This window comes from Coregonus lavaretus, assembly GCF_964263955.1.
Source record: "Coregonus lavaretus genome assembly, chromosome: 11".
Classification (NCBI taxonomy): Eukaryota; Metazoa; Chordata; class Actinopteri; order Salmoniformes; family Salmonidae; genus Coregonus; species Coregonus lavaretus.
This window is the reverse complement of record NC_139998.1, coordinates 42,687,499-42,701,761: the sequence shown is the minus strand read 5'-3', so window position 1 is coordinate 42,701,761 and position 14,263 is coordinate 42,687,499. Positions and strand designations below refer to the sequence as shown.

At 42.6% G+C, this 14,263-nt stretch overlaps 1 protein-coding gene across 1 annotated transcript in view; it reads right to left on the bottom strand.

Moving 5' to 3' along the window:
* The window catches only part of LOC311137630 (protein strawberry notch homolog 2-like), a 120,572-nt gene that overhangs the window by 71,298 nt on the left and 35,011 nt on the right, over positions 1–14,263 (bottom strand). The window contains exon 4 of the mRNA XM_084172136.1: positions 3,263–3,377. Within this exon, the coding sequence (XP_084028262.1) occupies positions 3,263–3,377 (115 nt within the window). The remainder of the gene's footprint in view (positions 1–3,262; positions 3,378–14,263) is intronic.

Sequence of the window (14,263 nt, the reverse complement as noted above, 5' to 3'; positions counted from 1 at the left end):
ATTACTCACCAGCCACCTGATACAGGACAGGCCGGATGTGAGAGGCATACTGACTGGCTCTTCATTAACACATCACTGCTCTCTCCTTTACACACAGCTACTGGAGCTTTATGAGGAAATACCCTAACACTCAACCACCATACATTGAGAAGCCAATGGTCTGTGTTGTTAGGGCTAATCTCAGTTAGTGGAGGCCAGGGGAGGGATTCATTTTCCATATGAAGAGACGTGGAATTGCCTGCGTTGACAAAGTGTGTATAAATGGGTAATCCAAATGAAGAGGATAAATATAGCCCATAGGATGGTAAATATAAACGGAGGGGGGAAATGTCCTGTCCCAAAAGCCCCCGGGTGATCGGTGGTGCATAAGCTCCACAAGCAAATATGAGGAAGAAAGCAAGAGATTAAATTCCTCCATGCAAAAATGTACCCCGAAAAACACCACGCTTTCAAGTGTTCCTCAAAAGTGCAACGAGAGCAGCCATTTTCCTCAGAGTGACAGAGTGAATAGAACCTGATGGCCAACAACTAAATCAAAATGTATTTCCCATATGCGCAGAATACAACAGGCGTAGACCTTACAGTGAAATGCTTACTTACAAGCCCTTAACCAACAATGCAGTTAAGAAAAATAAGTGTTAAGTAATAAATAGATAAGTAAAAAATAAAAATAGAAAATAATTAAAGAGCAGCAGTAAAATAAAATAACAGTAGGGAGGCTATATACATGGGGTACCAGTACAGAGTCAATGTGCGGGGGCACAGGTTAGTGAAGTAATTGAGGTAATATGTACATGTGGGTAGAGTTAAAGTGACTATGCATAGATAATAAACAGAGAGTAGCAGCAGCGTAAAAGAGGGGGTGGGGGGGGGACAATGCAAATAGTCTGGGTAGCCATGATTAGCTGTTCAGGAGTCTTATGGATTGGGGGTAGAAGCTGTTAAGAAGCCTTTTGGACCTAGACTTGGCACTCCGGTACCGCTTGCCGTGCGGTAGCAGAGAGAACAGTCTATGACTAGGGTGGCTGGAGTCCTTCACAATTTTTAGGGCCTTCCTATGACACCGCCTGGTATAGAGGTCCTGGATGGCAGGAAGCTTGGCCCAAGTGATGTACTGAGCCGTACACACTACCCTCTGTAGTGCCTTGCGGTCGGAGGCCGAACAGTTGCCCTGCTAAATGCGGCTTATTAATAACAAGCCTTCACAGGAAAGGGAGCGTCTTTACTCTGTGTAGACCAGGGGTGTCAAACGTACGGCCCGCGGGCCGGATCAGGCCCGCAAACTGGTTTAATCCAGCCCGCGAGATGATTTTGAAAGAAATGTGGATTTGGACAGCCAGTTGAAGCAAAAAGTAAAGTCATTTATTGCGTTTTCGGTTGCAATTGATGAAAGCACGGACATTACAGATGTTGCACAACTGGCCATTTTTTCATCCGCGGAGTTGATGACACATTGACCGTCACCGAGGAGTTCGTGGAGTTGGTGCCGATGACAGATACAACGACAGCAGCTGATATTTTTACCGCACTCGTCGGCGCGCTGGACAGGGTCGGAGTGGACTGGTCCCGCGCTGTCAGCCTGGCTACAGATGGTGCGCCCTCAATGATCGGGAAAAAAGCAGGCGTTGTGACAAAGTTCAGAGAGAAAGTGCAATCTGCAAATGGAGGACGTGATTTTTTGACTTTTCACTGTATTTTGCACCAGGAGGCTTTGTGTTGCAAGTCATTAAAGATGGATAACGTCATGAAGGTGGTCATCCAAACTGTTAATTTCATCCGATCCAGAAGCCTGAATCGCCGTCAGTTTGACAGCCTTCTCAGAGAGAAAGACCACATCTATGGCCTGCCATACCACACTGAGGTAAGATGGTTAAGCCGAGGTGCTGTGCTGAGGCATTTCTTTGATTTACGAGAAGAAATTGAACAGTTCATGGAAGAAAAGGGCAAACCAGTGTTAGAATTTCATTCCGCAGAATGGATGCCGGACCTTGCATTTATGGTGGATGTTACAGAGCACCTGAATAACTTGAACAAACAGCTGCAAGGGCGCAACAAAGTTGTCACGCGGTATTATGACAGCATACGTTCTTTCAAGTTGAAGCTGTCATTGTGGGAGACGCAACTTGCCGGTGGTGATGCAGCTCACTTCCCCTGTCTGAAAAATGTGTGTGCGACCCAACATGTGGCAGACATGAAGCGGTTCAAAGATAAAATAACGGGACTGTTACGGGAGTTTGAGCAACGATTTCAGATTTATGTTTATATGTTTTTATGTTGATGTGCTATTGTTTTTAATTGTTTTTATTTTATTTGTATATTTAACCTATTCTTGACTCTGTGGTTCTTGCACTTGTTTGGGGAACAGGATTTCATTATTTTTATCTACATTTCTGCCTGAGAAATGACACCCTGATATAGTTCTGTGATCTGTGATATACTTCTGTGAATCACTGAGGCATTGTGTGTTTGTGTGTTCTTTGTCCTCAGAACTTTCAAATAACTTGAGGTGTTTTATGATTAATAGTGATGTTGTGCTTTTGGACACTGTCCTCAGGCTCCAGCTTTATGTTTATATGTTTTTATGTTGATGTGCTATTGTTTTTAATTGATTTTATTTTATTTGTATATTTAACCTATTCTTGACTCTGTGGTTCTTGCACTTGTTTTGGGAACAGGATTTCATTATTTTTATCTACATTTCTGCCTGAGAAATGACACCCTGATATAGTTCTGTGATCTGTGAAACAGTTCTGTTAATCACTGAGGCATTGTGTGTTTGTGTGTTCTTTTTCTTTAGAATTTTCAAATAAACTTGACGTGTTTTATGATTAATAGTGATGTTGTGCTTGTACTATTTTGGACACACTGTCCTCAGGCTCCAGCTTTATGTTGTATGTTGATCGTATTAAAACAAAGAAAACAATCTGAAGTTGTTGTTTTTAAGTTATATATACCATGATTTTTCCGGTCCGGCCCACTTGGGAATAGATTTTCCTCCATGTGGCCCCTGAGCTAAAACGAGTTTGACACCCCTGGTGTAGACAGTGTCGGACGCAACGTTTTAATCACTGTTTCTGCAGGCAGGAATAACCAACCTTGCAACATTGAAGACAGGATGACAGACAGACAGAGACAGACAGAGATAGAGGGAGAGGTGAAAGATAGAAATAATGCTCAAGCAAGAGACCGAGACAGAGAGAGAGACAGAGAGACAGAGAAAGAGAGAGACAGGAAGAGAGTGCGTGATATTGGGAGATCTTACCTGAGGGAAGTCTCCGTTCCTGGGGAGGTTGAGGGAGGGGAAATCGTCATGGAACCCCAAATGGCTGAACATGTCCATGTGCATATCGGGCGTGGGGGCATTCAAGTGGTATTGCCTGAAAAAGGTCAGAGGTAAGGCAGCTTAATGAGATGTACTGAGAGATGGAGAGCAGAGCGCTGTGGACGGCAGGTTTCACAAGGGAACTCCCTAGTCATTATTAGGTGGGCCAAAGTTGAATCAGAAGGCGTTTGGGATTTATTTAAACAAAGGAAACTAGAACACAGCGAGATTTTGGCATAGCATGGTTGGAAAAACAACCATCTCATACTAGCCCAACAAAGACATAACTAAGAGCAAGAATAGTGGGAGGATAAAAAGGAAGAAATAAAGTCAACATGCACACAAAGTGGAATACAGCAACCCGTACAAACTGTGGAGTCATAACACAAGCTATTTAACCAGATGAGTCATTATCCTGAAGGAGTTTTATTTTTTACAACCAAATCTCTATTTGTGATGTAAATGGCATGTTATAGAAGGATCCAGACACATTCATGATTTCATACTGTATGTTTGAGAAACTTACCACAAACTGAAAATAAATTCCTCATCCTTGTTGTGTAGTATGAGGGTATGCTTCGGGGGTATTCCATATACTGTCTACCGGGGTATTTGGAAATAGCCACGGGATAGTTTTTCTATACCATCAATACCGTTGAAACTTTTTTTTGAGGTTTTTCAATAAATCTTAATATTTGTAGCTACTTTTTTAAGTAAATACCTGCAGTCAACTTGTGCAATACCTTAGGAGATAAAGCCGATCGCGTTCTTCATTTCACCTGTCACATTATGAAGCTTACTGTAGTTAGTTCCCCAGAACAGTTGAGCCAGTCACCTGTTTGTTTGTAAATAGCACAACAGGAGAAAGTGGGAGCAGGTGAGGTGGTCCTCTGTGGCTCAGCTGGTAGAGCACGGCGCTTGTAACGCCAAGGTAGTGGGTTCGATCCCCGGGACCACCCATACACAAAAAAATGTATGCACGCATGACTAAGTCGCTTTGGATAAAAGCGTCTGCTAAATGGCATATTATTATTATAGGTGAGTCCAGCTTTGTATTGGCAGGGGTCGCGTTTTATATTGAAAGTAAACCGTTTTTTGGGACTTCGATAGAGTTATCAGGGGTGTGCAACTCTAGTTTTCCTACACAGAAAATACATTTGTGCAACACATTCAGCAGAAAATAGCTACCTTTTCATCAGATGACAACAGAAGTGCAATGCTATCTGGCTGGCAGTCAAACAAGTAAATTAGTTACCAATGAAAAAGCAAAGTATTTTTTGCAAAAATGTGCATGGCCATCATATTTATAATGTTTATCACGGAAAGAATGTAGCCAGCTACAATTCCTAAGTGTTTTCATAAAGTTAATATTGCATTTTACTGGAGAAAATAGGCTACACCAAAAAGTACCAGAGAAAAGTAGCTACACATCAGACAGAGAGCTGTCTGCTGATAGAATGGCCATTCATGAATGATCATCAGAGTGGAGAAGTGCAACTGAAATAACAGTAAGAAACATTTTAGATCTGGGTTTACAAAATGCAGCAAGATATTTCTTATGTGTTTTATATATATTTTTTTTTTGGGTGAAAAATGCATAATTCTGCGATAACACAAGTTTAACTTGCTAGTTATCTAAGTAACCCCTTCTCCGAGCAGAGCAGGCAGACCCGTTGCCCTAGCGACTCCAGACAGACAGTGTGAACAGCATGTACAAACTCACCAAAAATGACATTCGGTAGCTCCTACCTATATATGTATAACTTTATGTGCTGGATTGCCTGTCTTTGCAATTCATTTATTTTCGTTTGTGCTCGTTAGCATATTTAGCTAGTAGCCTCCATGGAAATGTGCGATTACTTGTGCCAGTTTTTGTTAGCATTCTGGAAATAGACTTAGGCTTTATTGCTTTGTTTTGGCGCCCCCTTGTGTAATACCGTAAATCACAGGATGGAAGAAGAACGATATGAAAATTGGGATCCCGCCCAACCCTATATGGCTCCAAAAACGGCCTTTTAGAAATTGCAAAGCTCTCAGTATAGTGACGCATGTCTTTAGATGTTGTACACATGAAATTGTGTCATACCGAACTTTATCCGCAACATTATATTCCATTTTGTTGCGACTCAAGCGATATCTCTCAGTCCATTCTACAGGTAACTGCCAAAAAGTAAATGAGTGACACAAAGCATATTGAAAGCATGGGGTGCGTCCACACAGGAAGTTCCAGACACTTGTAGAATCTATGCCAAGGTGCATAGATGCTATTCTGGCAGCTCGTGGTGGCCCAACGCCCTATTAAGACAACTGTTGGTGTTCCCTTTATTTTGGCAGTTACCTGTAGCAGCATGCAACACGGAAAATGGAACAGCTGGATAGGCGAAACGGCTCCAGTCGCGCAAAAGGGAATATACAGTGTCTTTAGGAAGTTCACACCTTGACTTTTTCCCAATTTTTTAGTGTGTTACAAAGTGGGATTCAAATGGATTTAATTGCAATTTTTTGTCTACGCTCTACACAAAATACTCTAATGTTAAAGTGGAAGAAAAAATCTAATAGTTGTAAAACATTTCTGAAAAATAACATACTAATATAAACTCAGCAAAAGAAGAAACTTCCTCTCACTGTCAACTGCGTTTATTTTCAGCAAACTTAACGTGTAAATATTTGTATGAACATAACCAGATTCAACAACTGAGACATAAACTGAACAAGTTCCACAGACATGTGACTAACAGAAATTGAATAATGTGTCCCTGAATGAAGGGGGGGTCAAAAAGTAACAGTCAGTATCTGGTGTGGCCACCAGCTGCATTAAGTACTGCAGTGCATCTCCTCCTCATGGACTGCACCAGATTTGCCAGTTCTTGCTGTGAGATGTTACCCCACTCTTCCACCAAGGCACCTGCAAGTTCCCGGACATTTCTGGGGGGAATGGCCCTAGCCCTCACCCTCTGATCCAACAGGTCCCAGACGTGCTCAATGGGATTGAGATCCGGGCTCTTCGCTGGCCATGGCAGAACACTGACATTCCTGTCTTGCAGGAAATCACGCACAGAACGAGCAGTATGGCTGGTGGCATTGTCATGCTGGAGGGTCATGTCAGGATGAGCCTGCAGGAAGGGTACCACATGAGGGAGGAGGTCTTCCCTGTAACGCAGTGTTGAGATTGCCTGCAATGACAACAAGCTCAGTCCGATGATGCTGTGACACACCGCCCCAGACCATGACGGACCCTCCACATCGATCCCGCTCCAGAGTACAGGCCTCGGTGTAACGCTCATTCCTTCGACGATAAACGCGAATCCGACCATCACCACTGGTGAGACAAAACCGCGACTCATTAGTGAAGAGCACTTTTTGCCAGTCCTGTCTGGTCCAGCGACGGTGGGTTTGTGCCCATAGGCGACGTTGTTGCCGGTGATGTCTGGTGAGGACCTGCCTTACAACAGGCCTACAAGTCCTCAGTCCAGCCTCTCTCAGCCTATTGCGGACAGTCTGAGCACTGATGGAGGGATTGTGCGTTCCTGGTGTAACTCGGGCAGTTGTTGTTGCCATCCTGTACCTGTCCCACAGGTGTGTTGTTCGTATGTACCGATCCTGTGCAGGTGTTGTTACACGTGGTCTGCCACTGCGAGGACAATCAGCTGTCCGTCCTGTCTCCCTGTAGCTCTGTCTTAGGTGTCTCACAGTACGGACATTGCAATTTATTGGCCACATCTGCAGTCCTCATGCCTCCTTGCAGCATGCCTAAGGCACGTTCACACAGATGAGCAGGGACCCTAGGCATCTTTCTTTTGGTGTTTTTCAGAGTCAGTAGAAAGGCCTCTTTAGTGTCCTAAGTTCATAACTGTGACGTTAATTGCCTACCGTCTGTAAGCTGTTAGTGTCTTAACGACCGTTCCACAGGTGCACGTTCATTAATTGTTTATGGTTCATTGAACAAGCATGGGAAACAGTGTTTAAACCCTTTGCAATGAAGATTTGTGAAGTTATTTATATTTTATTATAAAAAACTCCCTAGTCCTTGCCAATGAAAAGCCTACCCATAACATGATGTAGCCACCACCATGCTAGAAAACATGAAGAGTGGTACTCAGTGATATGTCGTGTTGGATTTGCACCAAACTTTGTATTAAAGGACATAAAGTTAATTTCTTTGCCACATTCCTTCTTTTCATTCTGTCAATTAGGTTAGTATTGCGGAGTAACTACAATGTTGTTGATCCATCTTCTGTTTTCTCCTATCACAACCATTCAACTCTGTAACTGTTTTAAAGTCACTATTGGCCTCATGGTGAAATCCCTGAGCGGTTTCCTTCCACTCCGGCAACTGAGTTAGGAAGGACGCCTGTATCTTTGTAGTGAATGGGTGTATCAATACACCATCCAAAGTGTAATTAATACCTTCACCAATCTCAAAGGGATTTCCAATGTCTTGTTTTCTTATTTTTACCCATCTACAAAATCGGTGCCCTTCTTTGCGAGGCATCGGAAAACCTCCCTGGTCTTTGTGGTTGAATCAGTGTTTAAAATTCACTGCTCGACTGAGGGACCTTAGCGATAATTGTATGTGTGGGGTACAGAGATGAGGTAGTCATTTAAAAAATAATGTTAAAAACTGTTATTGCACACAGAGTGAGTCCATGCAACTTATTATGTGACTTGTTAAGCACATTTTTACTCCTGAACTTATTTAGGCTTGCCATAACAAAGCGGTTGAACACTTATAATTATAATTACAATTTAGTATTAACACTGGAATGATAGATGTGCAGAAGATGATGTGCAAATAGAGATACTGGGGTGCAAATGAGCAAAATAAATAACAATATGGGGATGAGGTAGTTGGGTGATACCTGCATCATTATACTGAGAGTTTTGCCATTTCTAAAAGGACGTATTTGGGTGTTTTTGGAGCCTTAGTTCATGTTTTTTCGGGGCCCCCATACTACATAACGATGATAAGGAGGTGATTTGCTATGTGGGGTAAGTTTCTCAAAAACATGTGAAATAACAAAAAAGGTGTCTGGACCCTTCGATTACATGCCATTTACATCAAAAAGATTTTGGTTGTAAATGTAAAATCCAACCTTTTTTAATCCGCATTAACAACTGGTATTGTGGTCTTCTATCGTCTGTCAGCATTTTAAAACAGAAGCACCATAAAACCAAAGTACACTGTATTACTTTAGCCAAAAATAAAGCCTTTGTGTTGTGTCACAGCTGAACCTCTGGAACATCCAACCATAAAAGGTAAGAAGTAACAAGGGCCTTCTACGCCATCAAAATAAACATAAATTCGACATCCCAATTAGGATGTGGCTAAAATCAGTTATATATAACCCATTGCCCTCTATGGTTGTGAGGTCTGGGGTCCACTCACCAACCAAGAATTCACAAAATGGGGCAAACACCAAATTAAGACTGCATGCAGAATTCTGTAAAAACATTCTCTGTGTACAACGTAAAATCCCAAGTAATGCATGCAGAGCAGAATTAGGACAATACACGCCAATGATCAAAGTCCAAAAGCCGTTAAGTTCTACAACCACCTAAAAGGAAGCAACGCCCAAACCTTCCATTACAAAGCCATCCCCTACAGAGAGATTAACCTAGAGAAGAGCCCCCTCAGCAAGCTGGTCCTGGGGCTCTGTTCACAAACAGACCTCACAGAACCCAAGGACAGCAACACAACCAAATCATGAGAAAACAAAAAGATAACTATTTGACACATTGGAAAGAATTTACCAAAAAACAGAGCAAACTGGAATGCTACGTAGCCCTAAACAAAGAGTACACAGTGGCAGAATACCTGACCACTGTGACTTTAAAGCTTTGACTATGGACAGACTCAGTGAGCATAGCCCTGCTAATGAGAGAGGCCGCCGTAGGCAGACCTGGCTCTCGAGAGAAGACAAGCTATTGGCGCAATTCCACTAGAGGAACCAAACCGTGCCAGGCCATGCCGGAACAAGAACGAACTAGCCTTGTTGGTTCTTTTTAATTTTCCCATGCGTAAAATTTAATCAAAATTGTAATCTTAATTGGCGCATTTCAAACTGCCCTTTTGTGAGGCGCAGTCGGGAGCTTGTCAAAGATTCCAGCCACCCAAGTCATAGACTGTTCTCTCTGCTACCGCACGGCAAGCAGTACCAATGCAGTCTGGAAACAACAGGACCCTGAACAGCTTCTACCCTCAAGCCATAAGACTGCTAAATAGTTAGTCCAGGTAACGAGTGGAGGACAGAGGAGCCTCTTAAAGAAGTTGTTACAGGTCTGTGAGAGCCAGAAATCTTGCTTGTTTGTAGGTGTACCAAATACTTATTTTCCACCATAATTTGCAAATAAATTCATGAAAAATCCTACAATGTGATTTTCTGGAGAAAAAAAATCTCAATTTGTCTGTCATAGTTGACGTGTACCTATGATGAAAATTACAGGCCTCTCTCATCTTTTTAAGTGGGAGAACTTGCACAATTGGTGGCTGACTAAATACTTTTTTCCCCCACTGTACCTACCTACAGTGCATTCGGAAAGTATTCAGACCCCTTGACTTTTTCCACGTTGTAACATTACAGCTTTATTCTAAAATGTATTAAATTGTATTTTTTCCCCTCATCAATCTACACACAATACCCCATAATGACAAAGCAAAAACTGCTTTTTAGAATTTGCTAATTTATAAAAAAATACAAACGGAAATTTGACATTTACATAAGTAAATTACCCTTCACTCAGTACTTTGTTGAAGCACCTTTGGCAGCGATTACAGCCTCGGGTCTTCTTGGGTTTGACGCTACAAGCTTGGCACACCTGTACTTGGGGAGTTTCTCCCATTTTTCTCTGCAGATCCTCTCAAGCTCCGTCAGATTGGATGGGGAGCATCGCTGCACAGCTATTTTCAGGTTCGATCAGGTTTAAGTCCGGGCTCTGGCTCGGCCACTAAAGGACATTCAGAGACTTGTCCCGAAGTCACTCCTGTGTTGTCTTGGCTGTGTGCTTAGGATTGTTGTCCTGTTGGAAGGTGAACCTCCCCAGTCTGAGGTCCTGAGAACTCTGGAGCAGGTTTTCATCAAGGATCTCGCTGTACTTTGCTCCGTTCATCTTTCCCTTGATCCTGATTTGTCTCCCAGTCCCTGCCGCTGAAAAACATCCCCACAGCATGATGCTGCCACCACCATGCTTCACCGTAGGAATGGTGCCAGGTTTCCTCCAGACGTGACGCTTGGCATTCAGGCCAAAGAGTTCATTCTTGGTTTCATCAGACCAGAGAATCTTGTTTCTCATGGTCTGAGAGTCTTTAGGTGCCTTTTGGCAAACTCCAAGCGGGCTGTCATGTGCCTTTTATTGAGAAGTGGCTTCCGTCTGGCCACTCTACCATAAAGGCCTGATTGGTGGAGTGCTGTAGAGGGTTGTCCTTATGGAAGGTTCTCCTAGAATTACAGGCTAGTCCAGACAACTATGGAATACAGAGACCCGGATGGAAGGTGAGTTTTATCATCTATAGAATACTAGCATAGAAAGGTCCAGAACGTTTGTGAAACATGACAGCAGAAAAATATATGGCAGCTAGAAATCAAAACTGGAAGGTCTTCAGAGATACAGTGGGGAAAAAAAGTATTTAGTCAGCCACCAATTGTGCAAGTTCTCCCACTTAAAAAGATGAGAGAGGCCTGTAATTTTCATCATAGGTACACGTCAACTATGATAGACAAATTGAGAATTTTTTTTCCATAAAATCACATTGTAGGATTTTTTATGAATTTATTTGCAAATTATGGTGGAAAATAAGTATTTGGTCACCTACAAACAAGCAAGATTTCTGGCTCTGACAGACCTGTAACTTCTTCTTTAAGAGGCTCCTCTGTCCTCCACTCGTTACCTGTATTAATGGCACCTGTTTGAACTTGTTATCAGTATAAAAGACACCTGTCCACAACCTCAAACAGTCACACTCCAAACTCCACTATGGCCAAGACCAAAGAGCTGTCAAAGGACACCAGAAACAAAATTGTAGACCTGCACCAGGCTGGGAAGACTGAATCTGCAATAGGTAAGCAGCTTGGTTTGAAGAAATCAACTGTGGGAGCAATTATTAGGAAATGGAAGACAAACAAGACCACTGATAATCTCCCTCGATCTGGGGCTCCACGCAAGATCTCACCCCGTGGGGTCAAAATGATCACAAGAACGGTGAGCAAAAATCCCAGAACCACACGGGGGGACCTAGTGAATGACCTGCAGAGAGCTGGGACCAAAGAAACAAAGCTTACCATCAGTAACACACTACGCCGCCAGGGACTCAAATCCTGCAGTGCGAGACGTGTCCCCCTGCTTAAGCCAGTACATGTCCAGGCCCGTCTGAAGTTTGCTAGAGTGCATTTGGATGATCCAGAAGAGGATTGGGAGAATGTCATATGGTCAGATGAAACCAAAATATAACTTTTTGGTAAAAACTCAACTCGTCGTGTTTGGAGGACAAAGAATGCTGAGTTGCATCCAAAGAACACCATACCTACTGTGAAGCATGGGGGTGGAAACATCATGCTTTGGGGCTGTTTTTCTGTAAAGGGACCAGGACGACTGATCCGTGTAAAGGAAAGAATGAATGGGGCCATGTATCGTGAGATTTTGAGTGAAAACCTCCTTCCATCAGCAAGGGCATTGAAGATGAAACGTGGCTGGGTCTTTCAGCATGACAATGATCCCAAACACACCGCCCTGGCGACGAAGGAGTGGCTTCGTAAGAAGCATTTCAAGGTCCTGGAGTGGCCTAGCCAGTCTCCAGATCTCAACCCCATAGAAAATCTTTGGAGGGAGTTGAAAGTCTGTGTTGCCCAGCGACAGCCCCAAAACATCACTGCTCTAGAGGAGATCTGCATAGAGGAATGGGGTTGAGCTGTGTCATTGCCAACAAAGGGTATATAACAAAGTATTGAGAAACTTTTGTTATTGACCAAATACTTATTTTCCACCATAATTTGCAAATAAATTCATTAAAAATCCTACAATGTGATTTTCTGGATTTTTTTTCCTCATTTTGTCTGTCATAGTTGACGTGTACCTATGATGAAAATTACAGGCCTCTCTCATCTTTTTAAGTGGGAGAACTTGCACAATTGGTGGCTGACTAAATACTTTTTTCCCCCACTGTAGATGGGAGGGGTTGAGGGTAGATGAAGGCTGGGACTAAAAACAAACAAAAGATAAATAATAAGGATTGGAAATGATGTAGACATTACATTGAGAGAAGCCACAATTTATCTGCAACATTAAAGCTAATTTATCTGCAACATTAAAAAACATTTTTTTAAATTAAAAATACTAGCATTGACAGGAAGGACACGATAAACCCACTCAAAACACTAACAGGAATGGTGGGGGATTAATAAGAATATCTTGTTTTCCTAGAAGAGGTTTAATATTTCCTTGTGTGGCAAGCCGGCAGAATTTACCAAAAGACATATGATACGATGGTCCCTCCCTGGCCTATCTACTGATCACATCAGGGGCTTTCATTTTGTCTTCCAGACAAACCTGCCATTCATTAAGCACCAAACCTTCAGATAGAATCAGGGCATCGGGCGGCTACCTCAGATTATCAGGCCGTGACAATCTCCCACTCTGTGGTAACAACCATTACGTGCGCAAGTCAGGGTTTGGGTTCAGTTCCATTTAAATTCAGGATTACTTTTTAAATAGGTAGCCTGTTTCAATTCACTGGAATTAACTGAATTGAAACTGAATTAATTCACCTCCACCCCTGTAATGCAGACTAGTGCTTTAGTCTAAAAGCACTTCCAACAATGCAGACAGAGTAGACAGAGCAACAGTTAAGAATATTTGCATTTAAAATGATCCAATACAGCTGTAGGCCTACATCCTAGAAATCTACTGCTTTTGAAGTACTGCTGTAAATGGAAGCTCAAGCTAGTGGGTGGCCTGTTTGTCAAAGCATTGATACATGAGTTACACTGTCTGTGAGGCAAAACCACATGGTGACGAAACAGAGGGGGCATGTACAGCCGTTTGTTGGATAGTGACCCTTGAACACACACAGACAACCCTGGCTGGATCTCACATTTATTCAGTGAGCTCTGTATCGCTAAATCTATCCAGTCAGCATCTCAATGACGTCTTAAAATAGTGTGGGTGTGAGTGTGTGTGTGTAGTGAGTAAACAGAGTTGGAGACCGACCCAGTAACATTTCTGCACAGGACCCTCTCTGCTCGCACTGAACAGGGATGTGAGGAGGAGGCTGAGGCTAATTCAATCACTTGTCTCCCAATGTACCACAGGACTCAATCAACTGTGTGGTAACTAGCAACTCCATTTTAGCTACAGTAAAAAAAAACATCTAACCATATGTCAGTGAGATCAACTCTCTGCACTTAATGAAGGATACAAGGCATCGTTCTGATCTGCTGAGCTGAATATGGTACAGTAGATTACATCTGACGACAGATTGAAGAAGTGACACGCTTGAGACCACTACCAATGAACTAAAGTCTGACTAAACGTGAAAACCACAGGTTCTCTGCTAACGTCATACTATATGGGGCATGCTTTCAAAGAAAGATCATGCAAAGAACAAGGAGGTAGAGCAAACTACATCAACAGTTAAATCATTACAGTCTAAGCAGGGGGGGGTTGAATTTTTATTAGCCCATACAAACGCATTGTATAACAGATTCACTACATGGAACAACAGATAGTAGTCCCCCCCCCCCCCCCCCCCATGAAAATCAAAAGGTAGTTTGTTCTGAAATATCTGCCCTACAGTGAGGGAAAAAAGTATTTGATCCCCTGCCGATTTTGTACGTTTGCCCACTGACAAAGACATGATCAGTCTATAATTTTAATGGTAGGTTTATTTGAACAGTGAGTGACAGAATAACAACAAAATAATCCAGAAAAACGCATGTCAAAAATGTTATG